The following is a 20,468-nucleotide window of genomic DNA, read 5'->3' as shown; positions in this document are numbered from 1 at the left end:
GATCACGTGACCCAGCAATCCCACACCGAGGAATCCACCTGGAGAGATGAGGTCTTAGGTTCCTACTCAGTTCGCACATGAATGTTTATAGCAGCTCTAATCATGGCTGTCAAAACCTGGAAACAGCCCAGATGTCCTTCAGTGAGTGGATGGAGAAACAGGCTGTGGAAGGTCCGTGCGAAGAAAGAAGTACGGTGCTGATATGCACAGCCAACTTGGATGAATCTCAGAGGCATGGTGCTGAGTGAAAGAAGCCAGTCTCAAAAGATTACATTCCAGCTCTAGCTGAAGAGAACTGATTGATGATTGTCCAGTGCGACCGTAGTGGTGACCACAAGACTCTATGCAAGTGTTAAAATCCATAAAACAATACAAAAACCAATCTTAGGGTATGACAACATAAAATAAGCCACGCACACCTCTATTTCTGCCTCAGGACGCCCCTCAACTTTGGCTAGAATGGAGCAGCCCAAGGGGGTTGATTGGACGGTTATCATCCTGACTTGCCAGTACAAGGACAGTGTCGAGGTCTTCCAGAAAGGTAGGGGACCCTCCCTCCCCACTCTGCCCTAATGTGGGAACCCCTCCCCACACCCCTATGCCTCCTATAGTTCAAACCCAGAGTCTGCTTCTTCCTAGCCATGCGACCTTTGACATATCATGCCATTTCATTGAGACTCAGTTTTCTCGTCTGTAAAATGGGAATAATTGTACCTCCCTCACAGAGTTGGGCAGAGAGCTAATGCGCTAGTACATGCAAAGCTACTGAGTCAAAGATGAAATAATAATTATCAGTAGGTTTGCTTTAGTTGCTTGGGACCAGGGCTGGGAGGCTGGGGAGCAGGTCCCAGCTGTGTTCTGACCACAGAGCTGGAAGTGCGGCAGAAACGAGAGCAGATCCCCGCCGGGACTCTGTTACTGGCTGTGGAGGACCCTGAGACGCGTGTGGGCAGCGGAGGAGCCACCCTCAATGCCCTGCTGGTGGCTGCTGAACACCTGAGTGCCCGGGCAGGCTTCACTGTGAGTGCTCACGTCGTTCCTGTCGTGCCTCAGTGGCTTTGTGTCGGGGCCTCTCCCCAGACAAGAGGGTGCCGTCCTTGGTGCCTTCTGCCCAGGCCTCTTGTCTACAGGGCTCTTCCATTCTTGGCAGGTGGTCACCTCTGATGTCCTACAGTCGGCCTGGATCCTCATCCTGCACATGGTTAGTAAGATGCTGGGCGGGGCGCCATGCAGAAGACTGGACCCATCGATCCTCAGGGTTGGATAGGGGTGTGTTTGCAAGGTGTTTTTTGTGCAAATCCAGAAGAACTGGAGTCAGAATTGATCCAAGTATCCAAAAAATAGGCAACTGGTTAAATATAAATAGCATTATCTTTCTGGTGGGATATGAGAAAGGGATGAATAAGTCCATCTAGTTCTGTGCATTGAAAGAGACTTCCCAGCTTCGTGACCTTGGGCAAGGCGCTGGACCCTTTCTAGGCTTCAGTTTCCGCGTCTGTAAAATCAGGACGGCGATGGTTCCTGCTTTGGGTGGAGATGCTGAGATGATCCGTGAAATGCTTAAAGCAGGACCTGCCTTTATATGGTTCCCCATGTTACTTCCCCAGTTTTACCTGTGTATGTGTGTGTGTTAAGTTCTGTTGTTTCTACCTTTTCAGAATCTCATTTTTGTAAAAAATCAAAAAGTAAAGAATATATGCATATCATTCTGAAAAGGTATACCTCAAAATGAGAGGAATGGTGATTATTCCTGAGAGATTTTCTTCTTGCATATCTGACTTTTCTAACTTTTTACTAGAATCATGTAACTGGGAAAGTTACACGAGAAAACACTCTAGCTTGATGACTTTACACCTTTGCACAGCCCCGGGGGTGTGCCCAGGCTCCCTGCCCCACGGGCTCTTTCCCCTGCCCTGCTTCCCCCCTAGGGCCGAGACTTCCCCTTCGATGACTGTGGCCGGGCCTTCACCTGCCTCCCCGTGGAGAACCCCCAGGCCCCCGTGGAGGCTCTGGTCTACAACCTGGATCGCTTGCTGGACATCATGACCTATCAGGTGAGGCCAGAGGTGCCTTAGGGCCTCGCTCCTCTCTCATTGCACCACCAGCTGCAGCCTGTCCTGGCTCAGACGGGGATGCCAGGAAGAACGGCTTTGGCGGCACCTAGAGTTAGAGCTTTAGGAAATGAGTGTTGGCAAAACTGGAGGGAGGTGTGGTCCCAGGAGGTGGGCAGGAGGGTCAGGGAAGGCCCCTGTTACCTCAGAGTCTCCCTAGAGCAGGGGGACAGGCTCGACACTGGGCTGTGTGGGAGCAGAGGAGGGGCTGGGCCAGGCCACCCACCATCTGCACTCTCTCCCGCAGCTGGGCCCAGGCTCCCCACCAGGCGTGTGGGTCTGCAGCACCGACATGCTGCTGTCTGTTCCTCCCAACCCAGGTGAGCCTGAGAAGGCTGGGGACCTCCTCCCTTGCCGTAGCCAGAGGAGGGACGTGCCTGTCCTAGCTCACCCTTTCTGGGCCTGGCCCACTGCCCTATTCAGAAGGGAAGCTGTAGCATGGAGACACCAGCCCTGCCCCTTCTGCCCCCCAGGGCTGCCGTAGAACTTTGGGAGGGGAGGCATCGTCATCCTCCCAGAGGAACGTCCATTTGGCTCGGGAACCATATTTTCCTTTTAGAGGCGCCCAGATGCCCCTGCCCTGAGCTCTCATCTTTACCTGGTTGGGGCCTCCCTGCCTTGGGTTGGGGCCCCCCGGGAGGCTCCTGATTTCTCTCCTCATAGGAATCAGCTGGGGCGGCTTCCGGGGAGCCAGAGTGATCGCCTTTCCAGGAACCACAGCCTACGCCCGGAACCATGGTGTCTACCTCACCGACTCCCAGGTAGTGCCCCTGGGGCAGTGCCATGGGCCCCGGAGCCGGGCTGGGATGGCCTCCTGGTCCTCTGCTCTGGGCAGCCTCTTGCTCCGGACTTTCTGGTACAGCCTGGCTTCGGAGGAGTTTCCTCTGTGGCAACAGCTCTCATGCTCACTTAGTCTTTGGCCAAACTTGCATTGCATGTGGACCCTGTGCCAGGCTCTGTGCTGGGCTGGGGAAGACAGGCAAAGCCCCTCTCCCATCGGGTGTACCCTTGCTGTGTCCCTGCTCCTGATCGTCCTCGGCCCCCTTCCCTAACTCTATTTTCTCTCCCGACACAGGGCTTCGTTTTAGACATTTACTACCAGGGCAGCGAGGCGGACATACAGCGGTGCGCCAGGCCTGATGGGCGGGTGCCACTGGTATGGCTGCCGCCGAGGTTGGGGGGCTTTGGGGACCCCGTGGAAAAGGGCAGGATTGCCTTCCTGCTCGGGGAAGAGCTCCACTCCTTCTAGAAGATTCCCGGGCAGGACAGGACCAGAATCTGTGGTGGAGGAGCAGGCGGAGCCAGAATCTGAGGAAAGGGTCTTGCCCCAAACGGGAAAGGCTAGAACAAGAATGCGAGAAAGTTCAGGAATGCGTTGGGTGGAAGTCTGGAAGCCAACTTGGGGGATCCTTCTAGAATGAAGGACAAGGATGCGAGTGGTGGGTAAGGGTCTGGGACCAGACCAGGGGATGAGAGAGAACTAGGTTTGGGAGGAGGCCTGAAAATTGAGGTGGGTCCCAGAAGGTTCCTGTTCAGGGACCCCCTCCAGTAAGCCTGGAATCTGGGTGCAGGAGTGGTCCCGAAGATGAAGGACTCTGCCTGGCATAGCAGCCAGCCTTTTGGTCCATCTTTATGTGTCTTCCCCCAACTCAGGCCCAAGCCTGACACCAGGGTCCCCCCACCTGACCCTCATGGGGGCTCCTCCAGGTCTCCGGAGTCGCCTTTTTCTCCGTGGAGACTGCTGAGCACCTCCTGGCCACTCACGTGAGCCCCCCGCTGGATGCCTGCACCTACATGGGTTTGGACTCCGGAGCCCGGCCTGTCCAGGTGACTGAGGGTGGGGGCTGGGGGCCCTGGCCTGGGGAAAAGCCCGGCACTGGCTCTGTGACCTCAGGCTCGCCCCTTCCCCTCTGAGGGTCCGTGTCTCTGGGGATGGGTCTGCCCCAGTTTGGCCTAGGAGCCCCCAATAGCTGTGCTTCCTGTCCTTGTCCCAGCTGTCTCTGTTTTTCGACCTCCTGCTGTGCATGGCCCGGAATGTGAGCAGAGAGGACTTCCTGGCGGGGCGGCCTCCGGAAACGGGGCAAAGCGACGCAGACGTCGAGGGTTATCTTCAGGTGGCGCGGGCCAAGCTGTGGAGGGAGCTTCGTGATCAGCCCCTCACCGTGGGTGGGTGCTGCCTCTCGGCTCTCTGGGTGGGGAGGCCACCGGAGTGAGGACCCCCTACCCGGAGCTACAAGGCCGCCTCCTGCCTGGTCCCTGGGCTCCTGGACCAGGCAGGTCTAGTGCATGTATCAGCCAGTTGTCCTCTCCCAACCCAGAGGCCTGACACCCCCCACCTCCCCCCACCCCCAATAACTCTTCCTTTTGTCTCATTCCTGGGCTCCGGGCCCAGTCTTTCCATTTTCTAGCTGTGTGACTTTGGGCAGGTTACTGAGCCTCTCTGGACTTTAGCTTCCCCATCAGCACAGTGGGCTCATGGCTAGGCCTGCCCTCCAGGGCCCGATGAAGATGTGTCTGCCGGCCGGAGGCCTGGCTGGGCTCAGAGCAGCAGCAGGCATAGGGGTGGGGTCACTGCTTATATCTTTACAGCATATATCCCCGACGGCAGCTACAGCTACATGACGAACTCGGCCAGTGAGTTCCTGCTCAGCCTCACGTTTCCCAGGACTCCTGGGGCCCAGGTCGTGCACTCCCAGGTGGAGGTAAGACCAGCAGAGGTGCCTGAGGACAGGTGGGATAGGGGCTCCTAGAAAGGAAAGGAACAGCCCACGCTTGGAGCAGACTACCCATGACTCTAGATGTCGTCATCCCCATTTGGCGGCTCAGACAGGTTAAGTAACTTGCCTAAGGCCACAGAGCCAGTAAGTGGTCAAGGTAGGATTCTGCATCCAGGCCTGCCTGATGGAGAAGCTAGAGAAGACCCCACCCCTTTCTTTGGGGTCTGCTTGGAGAGGTGGTGATGGGCCGGGGTCAGTGCCATGGTGCTGTGGAAGGGGACAGACAGATTTCCGAGGTTGCCCTCAGCGTGGTGGGGGTACCTGGGCTGGTGGGAGAGGTTTTCTGGGGAAGCTGCCATCCGGTGGGACCTCTGTTACTGAGGTCAGACTTCTCTGGAGGCCCCTGGGAGCAGCATGAACGGGTGGGATGAGAGTCGGCCGGAAGCTGGGGCCAGGGCAGGTGTAGAGGGCACTCACGACCTTCTCCCCGGCTGCTCAGGAGCTGCAGCTGCTGGGGGCCGGGAGCTCTGTGGTCAACTGCCTGCTGGAGGGCGCTGTCCAGCTGGGTCCTGGGAGTGTCCTGCAGCACTGCCATCTCCAGGTGAGGCCTGAGAGCAGGGGCAGAGGGCAGGCAAGGCTGTGGGGGCCAGGCCCCGTGTGTGTTGGGGGGTGCCTCGAGTGGCACTGCCCCCTCAGGATGCCCGCCCTCTCCCTTGCCAGGGCCCCATTCACATCGGCCCTGGTTGCTTTGTGAGTGGCCTGGACACGGCCCAGTCCGAGGCGCTACACGGCTTGGGGCTGCACGACCTTGTCCTGCAGGGGCACCACGTGCGGCTGCACGGAGCCCCTGTTCGTGCCTTCACTCTCTTTGGACGTCTGGACAGCTGGGAAGTAGGTGCTCGCCCTGCGTCCCCTCACCCCCATCTTCAGGCTCTGGGGAGCCCAGGGATCCCAGCCCAGTTTCCACTCCACGGCAGGGCTCGCTGAGCGCTGGCCTGAGGGATAGGCTGCAGCCAGTAGAGTCTCGCCATGCCTTGATCTCCCTCCTCATCTGCTCTGCCAGGTTCAGACTGAGGTTCAGAGAGGGAGGTGACCTGCCTTGGGCTGCAGAGCCGATTTTAGTGGATTAGGCCTAGAACCGGGATTCCGCGCCAGGTTCCCGGCACCTGGGCAGGGTCGCTGAGCTCCGGGCTTGACACAGGGTTTCAGAAGTTGCTTTCATATGTGCAGGTCTCTGTCCTGTCCCCTCTGGTCTTAGTGTCCCTAACCCCTCCCTTCCTGTGGTCCCCGAAGCCCTGACTGCTTCCTCCACTTCCCCCAGAGACAGGGGACAGGAACGTATCTTAACATGTCCTGGAATGAGTTCTTCCAGAAGACAGGCATTCGGTAAGACTGATGGCCTCCATGGGCCTCTGGGCCTCGGCAGCCAGGGTGACCGCCTCTTCCAGGCTCATCTCTGCCTCAGCCCCAGAGCAGCACCTGCCCTCCCACCAGCCCACGGGGTCTGGGGTAGTTTGGGGCAGTCTGATCCTCCCCCAGCACTTTCCCCCTGGACAGTTCCTAATTCCTGCCTGTGCTCAGGCTTTGGGATTTTGTCAGGCGGCCTGGGAAAGGGGGCAGGACAGTTCGTCCCCCTCCCTACATGGCCTGCTTGTGCTGACTGGAGGAACTTGTCCCGCCCCCTCCCCGCCCCCCGAGAATTAGCCAGCCCCCAGTGGACAGGCAGGCCGGCCTTGGGGAGGAAGCAGGAGCCTGGGCTTGCCTCCTGCTAATGTGCCTTCTCCCCACATCAGAAACTGGGACCTGTGGAACCCAGACACGCCCCCCACGGAGCGTTGCCTTCTCAGCGCCCGCCTCTTTCCTGTGCTCCACCCCTCAAGGGCCCTGGGGCCCAGGGACATGCTGTGGATGCTGGACCCGCAGGAGGATGGGGGTGAGGCCCTGTGGGCCTGGCGGGCCTCCTGGCGTCTGTCCTGGGAGCAGCTGCAGCCTTGTCTGGACCGGGCTGCCACACTGGCCTCCCGCCGGGACCTGTTCTTCCGCCAGGCCCTGCATAAGGCGCGCAAGGTGCTCGAGGCCAGGCAGGACCTCAGCCTGCGCCCGCTGATCCGGGCCGCTGTGCGCGAGGGCTGCCCTGGGCTCCTGCTGACCACGCTGGACCAGGGTGAGTTGCTGGGTCTCTGTGTGGGGAAGCCAGGCCCAGCATCACCTGTCCTACCTGCCCTCTGGGTTGATGACAGGAGGTGGGAGACTTCAGAGCAGGGGAGAGACACAGTAGAGTTTGCTTTCAGGCTCCTGGGAAGCTTCATTCTTGTCAGTAGGGAGTTTGATGAGAGGCTGAGGCCTGGGCCCGAGCCTCTGGGTCCAGTCCAGTGAGCATCGGCAAACCCTACATGTTTTGTATTGGGTGCCAAAACGTAGGTGCCAGAGCCCCGGGGGATGTGGCAGGCTCTTCCAGGCAGCACCTCATTAATGATCCCAGCGATTGTGGAAAGTGGTCCCTATTTGAGTCATTCACCTACAGCCACACAGCTGGTTGGGGTGGCACTGCGACTGAACACAGGCAGTTTGACCCCTAAGTCTGAGTTCTTAACCGCTCTGGGCAACCTGGGTGGGGATAAAGAGGCACGGCTGGGCTGGGCTGGGCTGGGGCTGGCAGGATGAGAACTTTGCCAAGCACAGGAGTGGGGTGGGCAAAGTTAAGAGGTGTGAGGGGGCAGGAATGTTTGGGGGCTGTTGAACAGTCACTTGGGGAAGAGGGCAGGGGGGGTAGGTCCCTTCCCTAACCACCCGGCTTCTGGTCCCTCAGTGGCAGCGGGTGCAGGAGACCCAGGCGTGGCGGCCCGGGTGCTGGCCTGTGTGGCAGACGTCCTGGGCTGCATGGCGGAAGGCCAGGGTGGCTTACGGAGTGGGCCGGCTGCCAATCCCGAGTGGGCTCGGCCCTTCTCGTACTTGGAGTGTGGAGACCTGGCTGGGGGTGTGAAGGCTCTTGCCCAGGAGCGGGACAAGTGGCTGAGCAGGTGGGTGCCAATGATGTCAGGACCCCTGGAGAAGCCCCTGGTCATTCTTATAGGTGCAGACCAGAGAGAGGTGGGGCCCAAGGAAGTCGGGCCCCAAACCCAGGCAGCCTGCCCCCAGCCTGGGGCTCCATGCCGCCATCTCTCCCTGCCCTCTTGGCAGGCCAGTCCTGTTAGTGCGAGCGGCTCGCCACTACGAGGGGGCTGGGCAGATCCTGATCCGCCAGGCTGTGATGTCCGCCCAGCACTTTGTCTCCACGGAGCCTGTGGGGCTGCCGGCACCTGGGCAGTGGGTGGTGGCTGAGTGCCCAGCTCGTGTGGATTTCTCTGGTGAGTCCCTTGGAGGGGGGTGAGGGTAGCCACCCCAGAGCCGGGCAGGCAGCCCCCTGACCAGCTTGGTCTTGTTCAACTGCTACAGGAGGCTGGAGCGACACGCCACCCCTTGCCTATGAGCTTGGTGGGGCAGTGCTGGGCCTGGCTGTGCGAGTGGATGGCCGCCGGCCCATTGGGGCCAGGGCTCGCCGCATCTGGGAGCCTGAGCTGTGGCTGGCAGTGGGGCCTCGGCGGGATGAGATGGCCATGAAGATAGTGTGCCGGAGCCTGGAGGACATGAGGGACTACTGCCAGCCCCATGCTCCAGGTCAGGGCACCCAGGACGTCTGCCGGTGGGAGTGGCACACATAGCTAGCTGGGGGCTAGGGCAGGACCCTGGAGACCCTGTTGGCCCTGGGGGCCTGGCTTGAGGGCTACCCAGTCAGGCTGAGGAGCCCCGAGGTCTCCTTGCCCAGGTGCATGCAGCTACAGGAGGCAGAGCTGGCACATTTGCCCATGTTGGGGAGCCCAGAGATCTTTTGGGGGCTTGGGGATGGACTTGCACTGCTGCTGGACTTTTGTCCCCTAGATGAACCCCTAGATGGGAAATAGTGGAGGTGGGTGGTATGTCTGCTTCTGCCTTTGGAGACCAAATGCCTTGCTGGGTGCTGGTCCCTCCCAGGAGCCCTGCTGAAGGCGGCCTTCATCTGTGCGGGGATCGTGCAAGTCAGGTCCAAGCTCTCGCTGAGTGAGCAGCTGCTGCGCACCTTTGGGGGCGGCTTCGAGCTGCACACCTGGTCTGAGCTGCCCCATGGCTCTGGCCTCGGTGAGTGGGCCCTGTCCTGCTGCCAACCACTCCATCCCTGCCCTCCAGCCCCTCCTTCCTTCCTCCTCACTACCTCTGCCCAACAGACCAAGGGGGTGGGGCAGGTCTGGGCTGCGCAGAGGTGTTTCATGCCCGACTGACCTCTTCCTTGCCCTGCAGGCACCAGCAGCATCCTGGCAGGCACTGCCCTGGCCGCCTTGCAGCGGGCTGCGGGCCGGAAGGTGAGCAGGGAGTCCCTGATCCATGCAGTGCTGCACCTGGAGCAGGTGCTCACCACAGGTATGGGACCGCCTCTGCTGGGAGGGAGGTCACTGGCACTTTCCCAGGAGCTTCCGGGGGCTCCCCTGGGCTTGGTGACAGCCACTTAACTGCTGTTCCTTCAAATGGTTAGAGCTTCCTTATCACTCTGACCTCTGGTGATGTTCAACTTGAAACATTTCTACTTCAAAGGAGCTGATGTTTTAGGAGCACCTTTAGGTTCTGTGCTCTGCCTTTCATGTGTGTTAGGTACTTGTTTATTCCTCATGACTTTGTTGCCATCCAGGACTTTCCCTAAGGGTGGGGCTGGGCAGAATGGGTTTGTAGTAGGGGACCGGACCTTTACCCTGCCTTCCCAACCAACCTGCCTCTCCCTTGGGCTATGGTCATTGGTGCCCACCCCCACTTCCCGCCAGCCACGTGGGGGGCACCGAGGGCCCAGAACATGGCTCTGATCACAGGCTTCTCCCTCTTCTCGCCACCATGGCCCCTTGGAATCCATGCACAATGGGGAGCAGCTAGTTTGTCTGGCCCGATCCTAGGGTGCTGTGGTCACCCAGGATGCCAGGCTTCATCCCCATCGTGATTCTGGGCAGGAACCTGTCACAAAGATGTATAGATGCTGGTTATGCTACCTTTTCCGGTCCCTTTGCAGCCCACCCCCTCCTTTTGTTGTAATGACTCACATCCCGTAACAGGTAGTTATCAGCAAGAGGGGCACATAGGGAGGCCTTCCTAGTTTTCTTCCGGGATGTACCATTCAAACCCTTCATTTGGTCAATTGACAACTATTGAGTATCCACTCAGTGTTGGACCCTGGGGATAAAATGAACAAATACAGGGTCCTTGCTCTCAGAAATTAAGTGGTCTGTTGGGGACAGACATTAATCATTAGCCACTCAAGCTGGGTTCTGGAATGAAATTCGTTCTCTCGCTGGGCTCATCCTGCTCCCAAGGCTGGTGACAGAAGCTGGGCAGCTCACTTGGCCCAGCTGGAGTTGGGGGAAGCTATCTTGCCCACTGGTTCCTGCCAGAGCCTGGGCTGGGAGAGAGAAGTTGGGCCAGACAGGCTCCAACAGTGATGGACTCTGGGTTCACAGGAGGTGGCTGGCAGGACCAAGTGGGTGGCCTAATGCCTGGCATCAAGGTGGGGCGCTCCCGGGCTCAGCTGCCACTGAAGGTGGAGGTGGAAGAGATCACTGTACCTGAGGGCTTTGTCCAGACGCTCAATGACCACCTGCTCCTGGTGTACACTGGCAAGACCCGCCTGGCGCGCAATCTGCTGCAGGTGAGCCTCAGCCCCGGGGGGAAGGGAGGCAGGAGGGAGGCAGGGCCCAGCCCTTCATCGCACCCCTCCTGCCCCATCTGCAGGATGTGCTGAGGAGCTGGTATGCCCGGCTGCCTGCCGTTGTACAGAATGCCCACAGCCTAGTGCGGCACACGGAGGAGTGCGCGAAAGCCTTCCACCAAGGTGAGGTGCTTCCTCCCAGGGGCAGGGCGCCAGGAGTGAGGGCTGGTCGCCCATGGGTCTAAGGCCAGGGGCCTTTTCAGGCTTGGCACAGGCCCCAGGTGTTAGGCCCCCGGGGACGGAAGCCTACCATCTGCCCTCCCTAGGGTCTCACTTAGATGGGAGCCATATCTCAGGACCATACTTGCACCATGGGGAAGGCCTCCAGTCCTATCTACCAAGAAGCAGGTGGGGGAAGAGGCTGGGCCCTTTCACCGAGTGCCAGGGAGTCAGAGCTGAGCAGGGTTCCAGTGAGCGGCTGTATCATTTACTGGACACTGCTGGGCACCATGTCAGTTTTATGTGCACGGGTCCTCAGACAACCCTGTGAGGTGGTTATTACTCCTGTTTCCAGCCCCTGGTTAAGCAGCACCTCTTGGCACTTTAGCGTCGATAAATGGGCACTGACAGAATATTCTGGCTCAGGCACGCCTTTTCCTTCTCTGCCCCCACCCCAGGAAGCCTGCCTCTGCTGGGCCAGTGCCTGGCCTTGTACTGGGAGCAGAAGAAGCGCATGGCTCCAGGCTGTGAGCCCCTGGCTGTGCGGCGAATGATGGATGTCCTGGCCCCCCACGTGTATGGCCAGAGCCTGGCAGGGGCAGGCGGTGGGGGCTTTCTCTATCTGTTGACCAAGGAGCCAAAGCAAAAGGAGGCTCTGGAGGCTGTGCTGGCCAAGACCGAGGTACCTGATGGTGTTGGGTATGGTAATTGGTGGGGGGGCAGGAGCCTTCACTGTGGCCCACTGGCTAACTAGGGGCTGTAGCTACATGTCCCCCTGGCCTTGCAGCCTCAGGTCAGCCTCCGGAAGGCCAGAGATTTGCACAGAGCCCTCTACACACCTCTTGTCGTTTGCTCCCAGGGCCTCGGGAACTACAGCGTCCACCTGGTAGAAGTGGACACTCAGGGCCTGAGCCTGCAGCTGTTGGGGAGTGAGAACTCAACCTGATGCCCCTTCCCATGAGGCTTGTCCCTCTGCAAGAGAAGAAAACCTGGAGCTACAGCAGCCCCTCCCTTCAGAGCACTCAGCCTCCGACTCCCCACCTACCTCTATGGATCTGCTCGCAAAGGAAGCCGACTTGAGTTTGGGCCCAGCCCCCTGGTGAAAGAGACACCACGCTTGGGAACAGGACTGTGACCTCTTGATTCACTGTGGCCCAGGCTTGGCCTCTGCTCCATCTGGACATAGGAAGGTCCTAAGGTCAGTGTCCCTTGTGGCCTTTACAAGGCCAGCTGGGGCCTTCTTATTCTGCATGGAGGCCCTGGCAGGGGATGACAACCAGCCCTAGCAGAGGCTGGGTCCCTTGGTAAGGCTGACCCTGAAGAGGCCCTTTGAGGATTTCCTGTGGCCTTCCTTAGAGGCCGGGCTTTTGCCTGAATAGACTTCATGTTCAGTACTCACTCCCAGGCTGACTTGATGGGGGAGTGGGAGTAGGAGTAGGAGTGGCGGTCCAGCCCCATGTCTGTGGAAGTGAGCCAGTGTGGTCTACAGCCAGTCACTGCCAACTCAGGCCTTAACCTGTACCATGGACTGTACCATCGAATCTGCCCTTTGAGTTTGTCCTCAGAGAGCTCTTCCATTCCTGCCAGGAGGAGTTCCTACCTCCCTGGCACTGTGGGAAACTGCCTGGGGATGATCCAGCTTCTGGTGCTGAGGGCCCAAGAGGGGAATGAGGGTCTAGGGTCAGGTGAGTCACCAGCTATCAAGTAGGTCCTGGCAGGGGCTGTGTGCCACTCTGGCTGTGGGAGGAGGCTGAGGCTGTAGGCTTTTGCCTTCACATTTCAGTGTAACTGGTACACCTGTCTTGCCCTGTAGCACCCAGCCCTCCCTGAAAACAGCACATTGGCATTTCTCCAAGGAGTCTCTTTAATCAGAGTGGACATAGTATCACACCCTCTACTCGGAGTAAACCTAGTTCTCTAGGTCCCCAGATGCACCCACATCCTTTAGGGCTGGCAGTCCATTTGCTGCAGTGTCCAGGGGGGAGCATGACCACCTTGGAGAAGGCTGGCCTGCGTTGACTTGCCCACCAATTAGGAGCCCAGGGAGACTTGCCCCTTGGTGGGGAGAGGCTACTCCCAAAGCTCGGTCTGAGTGCAGAGTGTGGAGTGAGTCGGTGCCTTGTTTCTCTGCTGCCAATGGTGGAACAGTCTGGGCCGTCTGAGCTCTCCTCACGCCAGACAGCCTTGTTCAGCTCCTTGGCTGTGGCCACTTAGTGTGACAGGCCAGGTGGGCTCACCCTGGGGCTACAGGCGCAGCCTCTTGATGTCCTCATTGCGGAAGTCTATGCGTAGAGCCAGCACCTGGCGCACTTCAGCGGGGGTGAGGCGCCATGTCAGCGGGCCGGAGTTGGCGCCCCAGTAATCCAGAATCTCAGTCACCTGTGGGAGAACAGCCAAGTCAGCCAGGAGGGGGCTATCCTGAGGAAGGCCTCGGCTCCACCAGGTTCAGAACAGTGGAGCCCAGGAAGAAGGTGCCTGGCAGGGCTGGGCTGCTGGCGTTTTGGTGGAGTGGCTGGCATCCAAATGTGGTCAGACACCTTTCCCTGGTTAGGCTGAGGGGACCCCACATACCCGCTCCAGATTGAGGATTGTAGCCATCTGGGAGAGCCGGGCAAACTTGTCTCGGATGGTCCAGGTGGTCACCGTGGTAAGGTAGGCAATGAGTGACCTCAGCTCCTTGTCAAACTGCAGACCGCCCAGCTGCAGGGGAACATAAGCCCAGTCACTGTTCAAGGATGCAAATGACAGGCCCCATCTTCTTCAAAGGAGAAACAGAGCTGGGGACCCGTGCTCCCTTGACCTTACCCGGTTGAAGGTGGATTTCAGCACCACTCTCTCCAATTCGACTGCAACAAAGCTGGTCATGAGGCTGGTCAGATTGTCATAGATGACTGGAGACAGGCTGGCCTACACACAGAGGCCAGACATCAGCGGGAGCCCCCCCATCCCTCTGCCTACACAGTGGGGTTTTTGGGGGGTAGGGACAGTCACATGAGGCCATCAAGGAGTGTTTCTACAGGCTGGGACTTGGGGGGGCTTTCAGCCTGCTGATTTGGGCAGTTGTTGGTAATTCCATAAGCTGGTTGCTAGGACCCCTGCTCACCTTAAACTCTGCCATTTGCTGCTCCAGGTTAAGGATAAACTGTTGCACCCAAGGGTCATTGGCCTCATAGTCATTGAATTCTTCCTATTGTTAGGAAGCAAGATGGGTCACTGGGGCTTCTCCAAGAACCATTTAACCCACCCACCTACTTCCACCCTTCTAACAGAAGAGGTTCTTCTTCCCTGGTAGCTTTTGACTCATCCAATTTAAAACCACCTTGGACATCACAGCAGGCAGTGACTGCTGCTACTTCTGCACCACACTTCCCACTGGCAAATGGCCCTGGCCTATAGCCATGGCCCACACAATATGGTAAAGCTCCTGGCATTTTACTCTTGCAGGGGTGGGTGGAGAATGTCTGGCCTGCAGGCCCTATAAGGCCTGAGAAATCATTTAATCTGGTCTTGCTAAGGCATTAGGGGTGAGTTAATTAAATGTTTGACCAGCCAAAACCGGTTTGGCTCAGTGGATAGAGCGTCGGCCTGCGGACTGAAAGGTCCCAGGTTCGATTCCGGTCAAGGGCATGTACCTGGGTTGCGGGCATATCCCCAGTCGGAGATGTGCAGGAGGCAGCTGATCGATGTTTCTCTCTCATCGATGTTTCTAACTATCTCTCTCCCTTCCTCTCTGTGAAAAATCAATAAAATATATTTAAAAAATAAATAAATAAATAAATGTTTGACCAAATATAGCAGGATAATTTTTAAGTGGATAATTTTGTATGGCCCACGAATGAAGTTATAAATATCCCAATGGCCCTTGGCAGAAATAAGATTCCCCACCCCTGTCCTATAGGAATAATATCCTTAGGTTAGAAAAAGAAAAAAGAGCATCAGTAAGAGGATATGTCAGGTCAAGGCAAACGCCCTTTAAATGTTTGTCTGAGCCCTTCTTACTACAGGAACAGCCTGTTTCCTGGGAGGAACCTAGGCTATGGGGGTGAGGGAAGTGGGCCTGAGAAGAGTGTGAGGACTAGACTAGTCTGTTTAGACAGTTCCACTGCCCTCCAGCTGGGGGGAGGGGAACAAGAGGGTCACCCTGAGCTTGAGGCTCCTGTGGTCAGACTTACCTCCTCAATGTTGTGGGAAACAGAGAGAAAGGTGTTGATCCAGGGCTGCACCTGTGGCTTGATTGCTGTGTTGTTTAGCTCTGTCAGCCCTTCCTGCAAAGTACAAGTATCAGACCCAGAAGGCACCTACTCCTTTCCTTTCTCCAGCTCCATCCTCGACTGCCCGGGCATTCTTCCAGCTCTGAGACTATCTGCAGGCCTTGTTTGAAGTGTAACAGATAATGTTGACAAAAGAGGCCAGGAACACCAGTTCTGGCCTTTCCAGATCTGTGCCAATTCAGGTCCAGGCCAGAGATAAGGCCTAGAGCAGTGGTTCTCAACCTTCTGGCCCTTTAAATACAGTTCCTCATGTGACCCAACCATAAAATTATTTTCGTTGCTACTTCATAACTGTAATGTTGCTACTGTTATGAATCGTAATGTAAATATCTGATATGCAGGATGGTCTTAGGCGACACCTGTGAAAGTGTCGTTTGACTGCCAAAGGGGTCGCGACCCACAGGTTGCGAACCGCTGGCCTAGAGGATGGTGTGTACAACAAGCATGTCAAACTCAAAGGCTAACATGGTCCAAATAAACAAGGCTTAAGTTTATGTGGGCCGCCAAAAAACAAAAGCTTCAATTGTCATAGAAATGTAGGTTTATTTTGATAGAGACATGCTGAATACAAAGGGCTGAAGTAAATGAGTAATCGTTAACATAAAATAATAGAACATTTTAATAAAAATATTTTTTCTTGAACATTAACTTATCAGACACTGAATAACTGCACAAATTAATACGTGTAATGCAAATAAACCTATTTTTCTTGTTCTTTGCAAGCAAAATATTTCCTGTTGCGCACACCAAACAAGTTAGTACAAGACTAATGACGGGGCAATCAGCTGCTAAAATATTTGCTGCTAGTATTAGTGGAGGAAATGGTGCACCTGCGAGTAAGGCATGTAAATGTAATGACATGATTATAATAATCAGTCATTAGCAAACGTTGTAATTCTGTATTTTTTTAGAAATATATTTTATTGATTTTTTACAGAGAGGAAGGGAGAGGAATAGAGAGTTAGAAACAACGATGAGAGAGAAACATCGATCAGCTGCCTCCCCACTGGGTATGTGCCCGCAACCAAGGTACGTGCCCTTGACTGGAATCAAACCTGGGACCCTTCAGTCCGCAGGCCGACGCTCTATCCACTGAGCCAAACTGGTTAGGGCTGTAATTTGGTATTAATAATTATGTATAACAGGATATTGTAAAAATTAAGTTACAAATTGTTATTGAAATGTTTCTTACATACCGTTATAATGGCTGGACCATAAAAATATTCATTGTGAGCCACATGGGGCCCACAGGCCATGAGTTTGACAAGCTTGGTGTACACTCTCAAGAGATTTCTGGCCCTGGCTGGTGTGGCTCAGTTGGTTGAGTGTCGCCCTATACACAAAGAGGTTGCCGGTTTGATTCTGGTCAGGGCACATGTCTGGGTTGCGGGCTCCATCCCCAGTAGGCCAATCGGTATTTCTTTCATTGATGTTTCTCTCTCTCTCTCTCTCTCCCTGCCCACCCTCTCTAAAATCAATAAAAAATTTTATTTTATTTAAAAAAAAGAAAGGAAGCGATATGAGTGCCCAGTACTAGGCAGCACCTGTGACTAAGGCCAAGCAGTGGGTCTAAGTAACCATGTGGTTCCATTCCTCAGAGCACCTTTCTGAGGGCTCTTGGCACAGTGGGGCCAAGTGCAGATTCTAGGCCAGCATGCTAGCTTGTCAGTGTGACAGTTGCGTCACTGAAAGACCAACGGGGCCTTTAGTCTCAAGGGATTGCATAGGTTCAGTGGCTTGCATGCTATTTCCTCACCCGTCCTTCCTGTTTCTTTATACACAGAGCCCACGGTAAGGCAGTAACAATCTTCTCCAAGCAACACAGGCAGAGGATTCAGCCAGTAGCTGAACCTGGGGCTTACCTGTAAGAGATCTTTGAATTTGCTGGACACGGCAGCCAAGTCAGAAAGGCAGCTGTCAAACTTGGCCTGGGCCTGTTCCCCACCAATGCCCTGGCTGAACAGCTTGGTACAGTCACTCTAGGAGAGAACACCCAGTTTTCAGGCTTCTGAGCGAGGGCCACAGGCAGTGGGGAGGGCGGCAACATGCAACAGCCATTTCTCCTGCTCTAGCCTTCTCTGGACACAGCTAAGGCCGATCCTAGGCACGAGTCCTGAGTGCGTTTCAGAAACCTCGATTCTATCCTGGTGGCTAGCCACTTGGCTCCCACTCCCCCCTTTGTAATCTGGGGGTACCAGTGTTAAGGGATGTGAATAAGAAACACAAAAACCAGACATCTTTTCATACCTTTAGAGACAGACATTCCTAGGTTCAATTCCTGGCTTAGCCACCTATTAAGTTGAGTGACCTTGGTCAGGTGATTTAGTTTCTGAACTTCAATTTCACTGTCTATAAAATAAGAACACAAATCCTGCTTCCTTGGTGGTTGTGAGAATTGGATGAAATGATGCACGAAGTGCTTAGCCAAATGCCTGGCACATAGTAGGCACTAAGGACATATTAGCTATTGTTACATTTCTAATTTTAAAATATTATAGTCTGGCAGCCCAAGGGAGATTGTCATGAACATAGCTAGGACTTAACTGGCTTACCTTGTTCTAAGCATTTTATTTTTATTAAAGCATCTACCTTATGAAGTAGGTACTATTATCCCTGTTACACAGATGAGGAAACTGGGGCACAGAGAAGTTATAACTAAAGCCACACAGCAGTCAGGTGAAGAGCTGGGATTCCAGGTGGGAATTCTGGCTTCAAAGCACTTGTTCCGACTCCCGCACTACAGCCCAGGTGCACAGCGCTCACAGGGGGAGCTGCTTGAAGCTCACCATGTCTGGGTTGCAGCTGCCCACATGGCTTGCAGCCTCCTTAGAAAGCCTGTGCTGCGTTGGCGACAGCGGGCGCAGCATTGAGGGGGAGTCGCAAAGGGACTGATCTAGAGGGCAGAGGCCCCGCATTCCTACAGCAGCTCCCAGCTTTACTGTTAGCTCTTTAACCTCACCTGTAAGATGGACACCATGCCGCCTGGCCTCATGGATTAAGGACACATGTGAAATGCAAATCCAGAGGGGGTAGGATTTACGGGAATTGCTTTTAGATTTTTGCTATCCTTTTTTCTTTCACTTGGCTAATTCTATCAGTTCAGTTCTGAATGCCTAACATTTCCTAAAATTTTATTTCAAAATCCAACAGACTAAGTGAAAGATGTAGTCAGGAATATAAGGCGCCATGACTCAGAAACAATGATGACAGTTACCTTGTAGAATACATACAGTGTGATAGACACTATGCTATTGGTACTTCGTATCACTCTCATTTTACCCAATTCTAAAGCCCCTTTTGGGATACATTCATCATCTAGTCCAGTTTACAGTACTACTGTCAACTCCCATCTGACTGTTCTCCCTGAGCTGCTCAGAAACCTCATCAGCTACTGGGCCCTCTCCCCTGTGTGCTGGCCCCCGCCGCCTCAGTCTGCCCAGCCCTGTGCATGTGGAGCCCTGTGCTTCTGCAGCAGAGCTGAGTACAAGTGCACGAGGGAGGAGGACCTTGGCCTCCCTCCTTCCCCAGAGGCAGAGTTGGCCCCTTGTCCTCTGACACTTATGGTGACTGCTCCATGCTGTTATTTGTAACTATTAATACAATTTACTCTTATTGCATCCCTCTCACATACGAGGTGCTTACATTACCTTGTTCAATTCTCACCACCACCCTGGGGGGCAGAGATCACTCTCCCTGTTTTACAAATGAGGAAACTGAGGCTCAGGGAGGGAACAGAACTTGCCTGAGGCTGCAGCACGGGTCAGTGGTCAAGTGGAGATTTGAACTCAGGGGTATCTGACTTCCAAGTGCAAACAATTTTCACTATACTATGCAGCCTTCCTTTAAAAAATGGTAACAGCGACCAGCTTTGTACAAGGCTTGGTGACTCTCTCATCTCAATCTCTCACACTTATAGAGGACTTTATCACGTTTATAGTGTTTTCTATCATGGTTTTTGTTATGCTACCCAACAAACCCAAAGTAGGGCATCATTCAATAGATGAGAGAACTAAAGCTTTGCGAGTTAAGACACTTGTCCAAGGTCACATGCTAAGTACGTGCTGGAAGATCTAATCTGAACTCTGATCTTCCAGATCTTGGGCCAGAGCTCTTCCTACGGTCACACACTAGTGGACCCTCCTGTGCTCTGAAGGAGAGACTGGCTCAGTGCTGACTGCCACAGTCCCACCAGGAGGAGTGCCCAGGGCTCCCTCCCGGGGACTGCAGTGGCTCAAAGCAGTAGGCAATTTCCTCTGTACCTCCAGCGTCTTCTTCAGAGTAGAGATGTTTTCACTGCAGATTTCCACGTTGTTCAGAGTCACCTGGGAGATGAGGACAGAAGAATGTGACTTCCTGCCCCCTGGTGTCTGTACCCACTCCAGTGCCAGACTGGCTGACAGCTGCACTCCTGAGGCTCAGATGAGGGCTGAGGACTGTCATCAGGCAGGGCCCTCAGCTCTCAGGTTGGGCAGAACAGTGAGCCAGCTTGCTCTTTCTCCTGGTCCTGACACCAAGGCAACAAAGCCAACCTGACTTCAGAGGCAGTGACCCAAGGTTTCAGGTCTTTTTCCTCCACGTTTAGGCACACAGGCCTGGGAGATATCCTGAGGCTTCGAACCTCCAGGTCCAGATCAGTGATGCAAAGGCTGACACTCATTAAAGAAATCCTTCCTGAGCCCTGGCACCCAGGAGGCACTTTCTCATACAAATACCCTCTCAAAACAAGTATTATCAAGCCAGCTCATAGAGAGGAACAAAACTCCTCAGAAGATGAAATGACTCACCAAGGCTAGTCCAGAATTCACTCAGCAAATATTTACCTAGCACTGGCTACCTGCCAGAAACTGTCCTAGGCACCAGGGAGAAAGCAGTTAACAAAACGGACAAAATTCACTCCCACAAAGAATTTATATTCCAGAAGGGAAGTTTGATAATAAATATATATGTATTTTATAATGTCAGGTAGTGATAAACTCTGTAAAGAAAAAGAAAGCATGGTAAAGAGAGAGGAACTCAGAGAGTGACAGACCACAGAGCTAGAGCCAGGATAGGAGCCGAGGACTCCTTCTCTCACAGTTCAGTGGATTTTTAAGAGAGGTGCAGAAATACCAATCATATAAACCAGCATGTGTCAAAGTGATGATTAAGGCACGAACTGCTATGCCATTTTGAGGAAAGAACAAACGTTTTGGTCTGAGCTCTTCAAGGAAAGCTCCATGGCAGAGTTGTTAACTGAGCTGAATTTAAAAGGCTGGAACATAACTAACAGGAGATGATGGTGAGTACATTACTCCACCCCCACAAGCCCCCTGTCCAGTTCTGTATCTTCTTAATGGTACTTAGGATGACCCGATAATGTTTGTTTCTTGCCTGCCTTTCTCACTAGAATGACAGCTCCCTGAAGACAGGGATCTTATCTGTCTTCTTTACCACTGTGTCTCTAGTAGAA

General features: G+C 54.8%; 2 protein-coding genes across 2 annotated transcripts in view; one reads left to right on the top strand and one right to left on the bottom strand.

Annotated features, from left to right (window-relative positions):
• The first annotated feature begins 447 nt into the window (after window positions 1-447).
• Window positions 448-12,598, top strand: FCSK (fucose kinase). Its single transcript, XM_081107776.1, has 23 exons — window positions 448-541; window positions 869-1,020; window positions 1,151-1,201; window positions 1,929-2,054; window positions 2,359-2,431; window positions 2,775-2,872; window positions 3,187-3,267; window positions 3,819-3,938; window positions 4,106-4,277; window positions 4,701-4,813; window positions 5,328-5,429; window positions 5,549-5,719; window positions 6,150-6,214; window positions 6,622-6,992; window positions 7,638-7,848; window positions 8,009-8,175; window positions 8,264-8,485; window positions 8,840-8,983; window positions 9,143-9,262; window positions 10,342-10,529; window positions 10,613-10,712; window positions 11,207-11,430; window positions 11,608-12,598. Exons 1-23 carry the CDS (start codon window positions 460-462, stop codon window positions 11,692-11,694), a joined length of 3,240 nt encoding a protein of 1,079 aa, XP_080963902.1. The 5' UTR covers window positions 448-459; the 3' UTR covers window positions 11,695-12,598.
• COG4 (component of oligomeric golgi complex 4) overlaps window positions 12,598-20,468 on the bottom strand; it is a 28,890-nt gene continuing 21,019 nt past the window's right edge. The window contains exons 13-19 of the mRNA XM_081107777.1: window positions 19,279-19,341; window positions 16,882-16,998; window positions 14,921-15,013; window positions 13,852-13,935; window positions 13,554-13,655; window positions 13,320-13,448; window positions 12,598-13,127 (exon numbers count right to left, since the gene is read on the bottom strand). Coding sequence (XP_080963903.1) covers window positions 12,993-13,127; window positions 13,320-13,448; window positions 13,554-13,655; window positions 13,852-13,935; window positions 14,921-15,013; window positions 16,882-16,998; window positions 19,279-19,341 — 723 coding nt within the window. The 3' untranslated portion in view covers window positions 12,598-12,992. The remainder of the gene's footprint in view (window positions 13,128-13,319; window positions 13,449-13,553; window positions 13,656-13,851; window positions 13,936-14,920; window positions 15,014-16,881; window positions 16,999-19,278; window positions 19,342-20,468) is intronic.

Source organism: Myotis nattereri (assembly GCF_964212035.1).
Source record: "Myotis nattereri genome assembly, chromosome: 15".
NCBI classification, from domain to species: domain Eukaryota; kingdom Metazoa; phylum Chordata; class Mammalia; order Chiroptera; family Vespertilionidae; genus Myotis; species Myotis nattereri.
Note: the sequence above shows the minus strand (reverse complement) of the source record. Positions and strands in the feature narration are given on the sequence as shown.

What these genes read in the sequence shown, in the direction of transcription:
- FCSK (XM_081107776.1), top strand. Translation starts at nt 460, where the DNA reads ATGGAGCAGCCCAAGGGGGTTGATTGGACGGTTATCATCCTGACTTGC. An exon ending in TGGACATCATGACCTATCAG is followed by an intron (nt 2,055 to 2,358) that starts GTGAGGCCAGAG and finishes TCTCTCCCGCAG; the next exon opens with CTGGGCCCAGGCTCCCCACC. An exon ending in CGGGACAAGTGGCTGAGCAG is followed by an intron (nt 7,849 to 8,008) that starts GTGGGTGCCAAT and finishes CCCTCTTGGCAG; the next exon opens with GCCAGTCCTGTTAGTGCGAG.